Source organism: Papilio polytes, unplaced genomic scaffold, assembly GCF_000836215.1.
Source record: "Papilio polytes unplaced genomic scaffold, Ppol_1.0 DF824102.1, whole genome shotgun sequence".
Classification (NCBI taxonomy): Eukaryota; Metazoa; Arthropoda; class Insecta; order Lepidoptera; family Papilionidae; genus Papilio; species Papilio polytes.
In genome coordinates this window covers 4,313,016-4,325,006 of record NW_013525102.1, presented here as the reverse complement: position 1 = coordinate 4,325,006, position 11,991 = coordinate 4,313,016, and the positions used below count along the sequence as shown (strand labels likewise).

At 34.3% G+C, this 11,991-nt stretch overlaps 1 protein-coding gene across 1 annotated transcript; it reads left to right on the top strand.

The window, feature by feature from the left end:
• Positions 1–700: 700 nt before the first annotated feature.
• LOC106099606 (long-chain fatty acid transport protein 4-like) lies at positions 701–11,923 on the top strand. Its single transcript, XM_013278195.1, has 12 exons — positions 701–1,160; positions 1,494–1,644; positions 2,933–3,170; positions 3,847–4,096; positions 4,840–5,038; positions 6,462–6,572; positions 7,355–7,436; positions 7,847–7,977; positions 8,544–8,694; positions 9,330–9,487; positions 10,636–10,789; positions 11,310–11,923. Exons 1-12 carry the CDS (start codon positions 994–996, stop codon positions 11,468–11,470), a joined length of 1,953 nt encoding a protein of 650 aa, XP_013133649.1. The 5' UTR covers positions 701–993; the 3' UTR covers positions 11,471–11,923.
• The last annotated feature ends 68 nt before the right edge of the window (positions 11,924–11,991 follow it).

Genomic DNA, 11,991 nt, shown 5'->3' with positions numbered 1-11,991 from the left:
GTTTCCTTTATCCATTTACTTTTTGTGATTTTTAGTTCTACAGTAACATAAAATAGGTATCAAAATAAGATTACAGAAACGACAACTGTCAATCTAACTACAAAATTAACGTGGAAGATAGGGAAAGGGATTATCCTTTTTTTATGCTTCTCTTATTTTTGTTCAGATAGACAAAACATCTGAAACTTCTTGGGTTATTGCTTATCCTTATGGGCAGCGGTCACCAGTATAAAAAAAAATTATAACAAATGAATAAGAAACTATTATAGTTAGTGTAATCAAATTTAACAATATCTAAAAGAGAAAATGATAGGATTACTTAGTGCAACAGATTGGTATGGCCCGTACAATTAAAGGATGATTTTATTAGTGACACTCTCGCCAAGTGACATAAGTTTTTGGGAAAATACTTTTTTACAATTTCATTTTATGTAAGTTACAAAAACAAACCTGTGACCTTATGGCCAACAAGGCTACAACTTAAAAAACTGTAAAAATAATAAATGTCAAAAGGTTGACAGTTTGACACTAACATTGCTAGAATTCATGGTTGTTGACATGACATTGACAACTGACATTTCTTAATGGACATTTTGGCTGAGCACTGTATATTTTGTAATTTTTAACATGTTATGTTTATTATTTATCTCAGTGCATTTTTCTGCTATTCTTAAAACGTATTAACGATTAATGTATTCGAGACCTTACATTATATTTTTAGTCTAATTATAATTGTTTATCATCTGGAAATACATAACGACATTGTTTAAGAAGAGAAAGTACTCCTGAAAATATATTTAAGAGTATTATTGCAATTTTAGTTTAAATGATCAATGTGAGTTTGGCGGGAGTATTTAAAATTCATATCGTATGGTTAAACAAGTTTAACGGGTTAGCGACCTGGCGAACCGAAGATTTTCAACGATCGGTGTGCGTCGACGATGTTGTTGGTTTGTAACAGTTAACCGCGCTTCGTGGTGCAAAGCGGTCGCGATGATACTCCTAGTGGCCGCTATTTTAGCGGCATTTTGTGCCGTTTGGTGGTTTCTCGGTTTCTTTGCAACATGCGGTGTTGGTCTCGGTCTAGGTATTTTGTATGCCGTAATATTCCATACAAGATGGTGCTACGTAGCACTAGTGACCGTTCCAAGGGATCTCAGGTAAACTTCCGCCTTGTACTTTGTCCTACTAAGTTATTAAGTAACCTGACCTGTTTACACATTTGAACTATACTTTTAAATGCTTTAATTATAATATACCAGTACCTTTAACAAGTTATTTGAAAATAAACAATAAAAATGTTAAGTAAAACATTTTATTTATATGGTACATAATGTATATGTCCTTGAAGATTGTTCTTTTAATTAATATTCAAAAGTTATAAATGTTAAAACCAACAAATAACATTATGTCATAATGTACCTGTTAATTGAACTACTATTTATTTTTGTTTCTGTTAGCAATGAAAAAATTAATTATTATTTAAATTTCAGAGCATTAATCTGTTACTTCAAGATATTGCTACTCACTTGGCAGCTGACAAGGAAGAATTGGACTTTGCCTGATATATTTCATTTTGTAGTCCAGAGACATCCGGAAAAACCCTGTTTTGTATTTCAAGATGAAACTTGGTCATTTAAAGAGGTAACTTACAACAATTCAACCCTAAAAATTATTATTTGTAAGAACTACATTTACAATCACATTTTTCAAGAATCTAATTGGATTACAAGAACATTGTATTAAGTATATGCATATAAATCACAATTAACATTTTCAGTAGAGTTTCATTCCTTACATGAATAGGTATTGTATTTAAATGTTATGTACCTGATACATAAAATTGCTTTATCACCCTTTTTGTTTAAATATAACTGTTAATTTAAGTGCAGTTTAAAAATTTCACATCTTAATGTCGTAGCATGGATCACTTTAGTATTCAAATCTGGTATTCATTGGCAATTTATGTGACAATAAAACTGAATAATAAAAAATAATGTCCGAAGAGTTTTTAAATATAACTTTAAATATGAAATGTAGTAGCTGCATGGAATATATTAATTTTTAAACTGTGATGTCATTTGATTCCTGTGCTATATAACAATATACAGTAGAACCTTGATAAGTTAAAGTCCAAGGGAAACACAAAATATTTTAAGTTATAGAGGTTTTAAGTTATCAAGTATCTATGTTATAGGTTTTGGGCTTGGATGGGAAAGGAACATATTATTTTTTGAAGTTATAGAGGTTTTTATGTTACTGAGGTTTGAGTTATCGAGGTTCTACTGTACTTGTTTATTGAAAAAAATGGATCTGCTTCAGAAGTTTATAAACTATTAATTATTATCAAGGTTAAGACATATGAACTTTGTATCATAAGGACCTTTATTATATTAAGATTTATGGAATAGTAGTTCTGTTTTAATTTAGGAGTCGTAAAACTATTAACTTGGTTTACATATTTCTACTAATCTTGCAATAATTTTTATTGTTGTTGATATTAATACCATTTGTAAGTAAAAATAAGATCTGTAGTTTTATACAAAAGCTTATTTTGATTTACGACAGTTATCCCTTAATAAGTTTTATGAAACTATATGCGTCTTAAAAATTGGTGTCACTTTTAAGATTACTATCTCTCAAGGTTCCGCTGAGCATTAAAATCTTTATTTCTACAAAATATCTAAGTATGTAAATAGAATTATCGTGATTAGGTATATGAAAAAATGCCATTAGTACATAATATAATAATTTTTGTAATTGCTAAAAATATAGGTAGACCTAGAAAGAGATGGATGGATTGCGTTAAAGGTGACATGATCATAGAAGGGAGTGATGACTGAGATGACGGATGATACTCCCTACGGGAGTAGGATAAGGCAGGGGGAGATGATGATGATACTAAAAATATTTACTAGAGTTTTTCTTGTAGGTTGAAGATTTTAGTTTACGTGTGTCAGCGGTACTAAAAGCCAATGGTGTTAAGAAAGGAAATGTTGTGGGTCTGTTGGTTAACAATTGCCCGCAGTTGCCAGCATTATGGCTGGGTAACGCAAGACTGGGTGGTATAACACCACTTATTAATACCAATCAGAGAGGAAATGCGTTGATACATTCAATCAATGTTGCCAAATGTGATGTGTTAATATTTTCCGAAGAATTCCAAGCAGGTATGAATATTGTTGAATATTATGCAATGTTTTCACAGTAAAGGGATCACAATTTCATGCTTCAATATAAGCGGCAACTTCATTCAAGAGATTCAAAGATTTGGTGTAAATCTACAAGCCGAGTCCCCCCTAAGTAAGGGTAGGCTTATATGACTCATACTTTAAATTTTTCTTGAAAAATAGTTTCAATAGCATATTGTTTTGTTATTTAACTATTACACATAAACTTTTTATGGTTTTCAGAACTAGGATATAAAGATTTTTATCACTACTTTAGTTTACATATGAATCATGTGTGATTAATTATTATGATTTACTAGCTTTCGCCCGCGACTCCGTTCGCTTGTAATTAAAAAAAATGAAAGCGAGTAGTCTATGTGTTCTTCCAGACTATCCTCTACATCTATACCAAATTTCATCAAAATCCGTTCAGCCGTTTAAGCTACAAACTCTAACAAACATCCATCCATCCATCCATCCATCTAAACATTCGCATTTATAATATTAGTATGATTTAGTATTTTCGACAAATTATTGTTATTAGACACTGTAAAACAGCTTGTTGTTAATTGTTTTAAGCATTAGCAAAATGTATGTTTTAATTATAGCAAACATTTATTACTACTTGTTTTTTATTTAATGAAGAATTGCCTATTTATCATTCAGTTAATTTCAGCCATACAAGACATAGCCAGTGAGCTTGGTTCCTCAATTAAATTATTTAAATTCACACATCGGCCGTTGAACCCATCGCAATCAGCTGATGGTAGCGGCGACAGTATCAGAGATTTTACAGCCATGTTGGAGACTACACCCCCAGCTCCTTGGAGTTTGGCAGATGGAGACGGATTCCATGGAAAATTGTTATATATCTACACCTCTGGTACCACAGGTCTTCCGAAAGCAGCTGTTATTTCTAATTCTAGGTTAGTGGTTAACTCATTAATAAAACATGAATCTTACATTCTTCAGCTATTGTACTAGTTGAGTAATTGAATTCGATATCGGCATTAACTTGAGTTATAACTTACCCAATTTTGCTTTGGTTTATTTTAGTATTTCAACACATTCAAAAACTCCCCTAGCATCGTCATTTTCATTACAATGGTATTTGTTACGGTAAATAGTGGCATAGAATGTGTTTAGGTTGCATTTGATTCTATTAGTTTATCTTTAATATTTGGTTTGTTCGATTTATCAAAATGTTTACCTATGTCGGTATACCGTACATGTCCGTGAAGTGGTCTGTGCCCACTTCGCGCCGTTCCTCCGTTTTACTTTCCCGCTCGGCCTCATTTTCACTTTCACCAACAATCAAATGATTTGCCACAGCACTTGAATCATGTACTAAAGATTTTATTTATTTGAAAAAATTTACTATAATAAAATATGAATCTTTATTCCTATTACAAAAATAATAATAATATTCCTTCTTCAAATATACATTCAGACCATCTTATCTTTAACTCACGCACAATCAGATTTTTTTTTTCATAAAAAACATGTTTATAAAGATGTACAAGATAAACATTAAGATCCTTTTTCCACCTAGCAAGCTACCTTGGTCGTAGTGAAAAAGGGTCTATACAACAAAGAGCATTATCAAGTTCTGTTGATCTTGTTTATGTTCTGTTAAAAGGAGTTATTTAGTATGTTTCTCCTACCATAGGTTTGTGTTCATGGCGTCAGCGATACATCACATGAGGCTTCAGTCCTCGGACACGATATACTGTCCACTGCCGCTGTACCACACCGCGGGCGGCGTCATCAGTGTGGGCCAGGCGATGCTGTTTGGATGCACGGTCATTCTCAAGAGCAAATTCTCTGCGTCACAATTTTTCCCAGACTGCGCGAAATATAATGCTACGGTAAGTTTATATCCTTCTATACTCCTATACTAATAATAATATACTACTTCGTGGCTTAGGATGTTAGCAATCACAGCATATTTTTGAATAACTCCTTCTTAAATAAAAAGCCCAACAAATACGACACGCTTTAGGCTATATTTTCACTTTAATAAACAGGGGGTAAATAATTGAAAAAAATTTCTAGCTGCCAACATTAAGGAAGCAATGTAATTATGGTAACGGTAATTTTGACATTTGCAATGAGAATTTGACGAATGTAAACAATAAAATAAAGTTTCTATAATTACAAGCGGATGAAGCCGCATGGGAACAACTAGTTATGATATAAAATTCAAATTTTATTCAATTAAGATACTAATCAAATGTTACATTGTACAATTAAATAATAGTTGATAATGATTGAGGAAAAACTGATTCAAAAAGATTGTCTGCTTGTCTATTTCTGCTTGTGTAAATCAATTTACAGCGGAAAAATACTCGGAACTATTATAACTATGCATTAAGATACGACTTAACAAAGTAATTAATTTAACACAACAATAAACTCCACTGACTAGAATCTTTACAGATTGGCGCTATTATTAAAAAAATATCATCATCATCCTCCTTATCCTACTCCGATAGGGTCGACACAACAGATTTTTGTCCTCCAAATAACTCTATCATACATCATCTCAGTCATCGCTCCCTGCTTGATCATGTCACTTTTCACGCAATCTATCCATCTCTTTCTATGTCTACCTCTACCGGTGTACCTATCATCATGTTAATGATATTTTAAATGTTGGCTCTATTCCCAACAATGTTCTGATTTCTTTTTATTTGATAGGATGGACCCTTTTTTATAATTCTGGCTCAGTAATATAGTTTTTATTTTTTTTACGACCAATATAATCCGTGTTCTTTTATGATTCGAAATCGCTTAACAAACCTATACTTATAACTTATCCTTGGACCTTAAAACGTTACATTTAACCTTGGATCATAAAAAGCCACACCTATGAATAATGCATATTAATGTTTAAATTACTACTGTCGTTTGAGATTTTAATATATTGAACTTGAAAAATGAGAATGCCAAAACCAAAAAAGGCGTGGTTACCATCAAATTCAAGATCCATTCAAACAAAGATCTTCCAAGGTCTATGTTAGGAGATTTATGTCCTTATGTAATAATAGCTTTCGCCCGCCACTCCGTCCGCGTGGAATTAAAAACAAAATAAAAGTGAATAGCGTATGTGTTCTTCTAGACTATCTTCTACATCTATGGCAAAATAACGAGATCCGTTCAGCAGTTTAGGCTACAAACTCTAATAAATATCCATCCATACAAATTTTGGCATTTATAATATTAGTAAGATTAATCGTTTTTTGGTAAATACGGTATAGTAATATGTTTAGTTGTGTTGTTTTCCCGCAGGTGGCGCACTACATCGGCGAGATGTGCCGCTACGTGCTGGCCACGCCCCCCTCGCCCGCGGACACGCAGCACAACGTGCGCGTCATCTTCGGCAACGGACTGAGGCCACAGGTTATATAGCTTTTTTTTTATTTTATAAGCTTTTAAGACATAGAACTTATATCAACATTGAGAGTGAAATGATTCGTATATTTTTTTTCATTTCTTCTATTCTATACATCCAGATTTCGGGAAGATAATGCATTTGCGTTGCTGATGACGAAAATCGCATTAAAAAAATTTTTGTCTGTCTGTCTGTGTCCAAGCCGCTTTTGTTCCGGGTAGTCTCCGAAACGGCTGGGCCGATTTCGACGGGCATATTATAGACTACTTTTTTTTTGTTCCGCGCTGTCAAAATGGCGACCGTACCGCTATAACGGGTTGTCCGATTTGGACGGGACTTTTACTGGAAGGTAGCTGGTAAAAAGTAGATGCACGTGGGAATGATATAGACGACCATTTTTTTAAAATTCCATGTTAACAAAGTTTGCTGGCAGCAGCTCTTTTATAATAATATCTTATAATGTGGAAAGTTTCGTTTGCAGATAAAACAGTGAAGTCGTAAAAATACGTACAATGAATACGTTTAAAAGTAGAATTTATTTTAATTGGAACATGTTCGTATAGAAACAAGAGCAAGTATTATGTAATGCACAATATAGCGACCCGTAGGTGTGGGCGACTCGATTATCAACGGGTCAGCGAAGTCATTATTTATTCGCATAATAATGAACAAAATCGCTTTATAACAATAATTATATCAACCATATACAGTTCGCACAAATAATTTTTAGTTATATATTGAAATTAGGCTAAAATTAAACTATGAAATTTCAATAACTTTTTTGTTTCAGATCTGGAACGATTTCCTCAAGCGATTTAATATCAAACATGTGGTCGAGTTTTACGGAGCTACAGAAGGCAATGCTAACATAGGTATTTATTTTTTGTTTTACATTTACTATTGTTTTTAGACTAGCTGTTCTCGTGCGGCTTTATCCGCATGAAATTATAAAAACTTTATTTTATTGTTTACATTTATCAAGTTATTTAGCAAATGTCAAAATACCAATTACCTTACTATAGAATTTTTGCTTCCTTGATGTTGGCAGTAGATCTCTTTCCCAAATTAGGGATTTTATTTAATTTATTTGCCACCTAAATTTAATAGCGTGAAATATAGCCTAAAGCGTGACGTAAGTGTAGAGGTTTTTATTAAAAAAAGGATTATTCCAAAATATACTGTGATTGCTGACATCTTACGCCACAAAGAAGTGTGTGTTTACGTTTATTAGTATAGATAGATAGTATCAAATTAGTGTTATTAAGGAGTTTTATTGTTTTAGCCAACACGGACGGTACCCCCGGCGCTATCGGGTTCGTGTCCCGCATCCTGCCCAGTATCTACCCCATAGCTATCATCAAAGTGGACCAGGAGACAGGGGAGCCCATTCGGGACTCGCGGGGACTCTGCCAAGTAAGATATTAAACAGTCAATTTGTGCTTTTAGCGACATTTTACTATTATTATCAATGTGAAAGTATGGGTTGTTTGTTATATATCTCCAAAACTAAACTGATGTTGCTGAAATTTGCCACAGATGTAAATACATAGTCAGGACAGACAGGCTCCTAGTTTATTTACTTTAAATTCAGATGAAGTTGCGGGCAAAAGCTAGTATTTTTATGAATATAAAAATATCTTTTAACAGTGTTACGATAAATGAGATACATTGTAGTGTATTATTCGAAGTAGAATTAGTTTACGAGAGTTTGATTTTGAGAGACATTTGTTTGTATTTGTTGTGTACAAGTGTGAAATTTTTTTTTTTTTGTATAAACTTTAGTTATGAGTGCGGCCCTTTCACCGGTATAGGTAGAGTTAGAAAGAGATGGATGGATTGCGTGAAAAGTGATGTGATCAAGAAGGGAGTTATGACTGTGATGACGTATGATAGAATTATGTGGAGGACAAAAACCTATTTCGTCGACCTTACGAGAGTAGCATAAGGAGGAAGATGATTTCAACTAAGAAGTTGTTCAGGTGGCGGCTCCGGACGAGCCGGGCGTGTTCATCGGCAAGATATCTCCCAACAACCCGACGCGGGAGTACCTCGGCTACGTCGACAAGTCCGCCTCCGACAAGAAGGTCGTTAGAGACGTCTTCAAGTACGGAGACTCCGCATTCATATCTGGTAACTATTGATCAAATAATCATCCCACTGGAAACCCACGGAGAAACATTCATTGCCAAATGAAACTACATCTAAATATGTACAATCGCGCAAACCTGCGCTCTTCCTCTTCAGGAAATATTGGGTGTTCACTATCATGACAGACTTCACCTTTTCTTACAAATAACTAATTAGATAGCAGTAAGTGCTGTAAACAAAGGCATAATAATAAAAAGAAACTAGCCGATATTTATAAGTTGCGCTGTATTGAGTTGGTCTTTACCTCGTTTTAAAATGTTCAGACGATTGTAGCTTTAGTATTAGCGTGTTCAATTAAAAAGATAACAAAACTCCAACTATTCTTAAAATAACGTCTATTAGATTGTAAGAAGCGAAGCGAAGTGTTTAAAAATCGTTGCACAACACAGCCGTAAGACTTGATTAAAATCGCTTTTATGATTAATGTTTTATTATTTTTTTATTTAACATGTTTAATAAAAAACAAGCTCTAAAAAGTCTGATACGTATTTCGCTTACAGTACAGAAATGTATATATAATATACACGGTGTCCTACACCTGGTACCACAAAAACGGACAGAATAGAAAAATCTCTGCCGCTTCAAATAAGTTGAGAGTTGCAATATAATGTGTGCAGGAGACATCCTGGTGGCGGACGAGCTGGGCTACCTGTACTTCCGCGACCGCACGGGGGACACGTTCCGTTGGCGCGGAGAGAACGTCAGCACCACCGAGGTGGAGGCCGCCATCTCCAGGGTCGCGGACCACAGGGATGCTGTCGTTTATGGAGTCCTGGTAAGTCATAACTTGATCTTGTCCCTATGGAAGGTATGTGCAAGAGTATCTTGAAGACCAGACATCTCTTATGTACTCTTAACACAATCCATCCATACTTTCTTTTCTCTACCTTTGTTGACCGACTTAACAAAAGAAAGAGGTACTCAATTCGTCTGTATGTTTTTTTTATATATAATACTTGTTTATGTCCTGGTATGTCAATACAATATTATTACTTTTATGTTTATTCATTTAAATATGCAAGATATTTGAATTTTATGAGTCTGTGGTTTTTATGTGTATCAACTCTGTACCGGTTTTAGCGTTATTAGTGATAGGCGACATTTCTACAGCGCCCCCTATGCTTTGGAGGGGAGAGGGTTAATATTTAAGTGAGACTAATATTGGCGAGCCTTAAAGTGCCCTAGGCCATCGCCCAACTAACCTCAGCCGTGTAAGATTTGCAAATTGCCTTTCTTAACTTTTCTTTAATTTCTATAATGATACATAGTAAGAATAATATATTTTATACAGTATAGAAGTATCTTATTAATATACGGTAAATTATTACTTAATAAATTTATTCTATAAGTCACCTCCAAATGAACTTATTGTAGCGAATGATTTTTATTTTGCCTGTCGAAATTTTCTTGTATTAGTAAATGAGCCGACCGTCTCGTCTCGTAATTGCAATGAGCTCATGAAAATGATTTTATAATAGACGTCATTTATGTTTTTTGCGTTTCCGTACGATTTGGTTCGACAAAAAATTAAATCCACCTGACCGTAGATCTCTGCAGACAGTGTTACATAAAACTTTTTTACCCAACATTTGTCTCAGTCAATAAATTGTCGCTAAGTGAGGCCTTGAAAGAAAACTTAGTAAAATAAACGATATCAACAGACTGATTGACCATTTAACTATCGGATGTGGTAGATGACACACAATGGCCTTGAGGGAACTGAGGGGTTTAGTGGATATGCCACCCATAATGGGGGGAGAGTCCCACATAACTCTCGTGTCAGCCCCGAGGCACGGAGTAAGCGTAAAGCATTCCCCTTCGGCAAAAACAAAGGCTCCGAGGCTCTCAGTCGGGACGTATAGTGAGCTGGTGATGTGATAATGAATCGAAATTTTCCATGTAATGCAATAAATCATTTTGTAGGTACCGAACACAGAAGGTCGCGCCGGCATGTGCGGCATCGTGGACGGCGACGGGTCGCTGCAGCTGAGCCGGCTGGCGCGGGACCTGGCGCAGCACCTGCCCGCGTACGCCCGCCCCGTCTTCATACGCGTTATGAGCGCCGTCGATATGACCGGTAACATTTACATTGCCTGTATTGTCACTAATCAAATCCTTTGTAAACATTTTTTTTTTCTTGGAACATCAGCTATTTTCAGACCAAAGTTACAATAATATGATTAATAAAACATCATGGTCGACTCCTTTATTACAAAATCTTTACTAATATAATCAGCAATTAAATGTATTTTTGAATATCACTTTTTTAATAAAAACCCTACACTTATGACACGCTTCAGGCTATATGTTTTCACGCTATTAAAATAAGGAAGTAAATAATTTGAAAACTAAAAACCGTCATGCGGGAAAGAGACAAAACCTACAAGCTGACAACATAAAGGACGCAAGGTTTCCATGGTAACGGTAGTTGTTATGTAATGTCAAAAACCTTCGTTGTCATTTGTGTGCATTTGAATTTTGATAGTGCAAGTGAAAATTTAAAAAATATAAACAATAAAAAATGCTTATATTTCATGCGGATGAAGCTACACGAGAACAGCTCGTATTAACTTTATTCATATTTTTTGTATTTCCAGGTACATTTAAAATGAAGAAAATCGACCTACAAAAGGAGGGCTTTGATCCCAGTTTGGTAAAGAATGATAAATTATACTATTTAGATATGAAACAAGGGGACTACCTGCCGCTCGGCAAGGACGAGTATGAGAAAATAGTAAATGGAAAAATAAGACTGTAAAGAGATAGTCTCAAGTAATAATGAAAAATCAGGAAGCCCGACTGATTGCTCCCTTGTTAAGGGAAAGCAAATTGAATAAAAAAAAATATTAACACTTTAAAATCGGACATAGTGTTTAAAGTATTAATGGTCATAAAATACATAACATTCAATTTAAACATAATTAAAAAAAACTTTATTAATAATGTGAAAAAAAAGAGTTTAAAAACAAAACAATCCTCTAGATCTTCTAGAACATTCTATTGATGAAAATATGATAGTAGTATTTGAGTCCCGTATAAACAAAATATTTTCTTTTTAAATACAATATTTGTAAAACTAACCTTTGATTTTTGTATCAAAACGGGACTAAAAAAATTCTATCTAATTCAAAACATCGTTTATTAAAACAATAAGAAGCGGTAGATTATATGTTTATACTAGCTGTTGTCCGCGACTTCGTCTACGCAATATTAAGATAAAAAAGTAACCTATAATATACCCATCTATCATCGGCCCAGCCGTTTCGGAGTTTACCCGGA

What these genes read in the sequence shown, in the direction of transcription:
- LOC106099606 (XM_013278195.1), top strand. Translation starts at nt 994, where the DNA reads ATGATACTCCTAGTGGCCGCTATTTTAGCGGCATTTTGTGCCGTTTGG. An exon ending in GCGCGAAATATAATGCTACG is followed by an intron (nt 5,039 to 6,461) that starts GTAAGTTTATAT and finishes GTTTTCCCGCAG; the next exon opens with GTGGCGCACTACATCGGCGA. An exon ending in AGAAGGCAATGCTAACATAG is followed by an intron (nt 7,437 to 7,846) that starts GTATTTATTTTT and finishes TTATTGTTTTAG; the next exon opens with CCAACACGGACGGTACCCCC.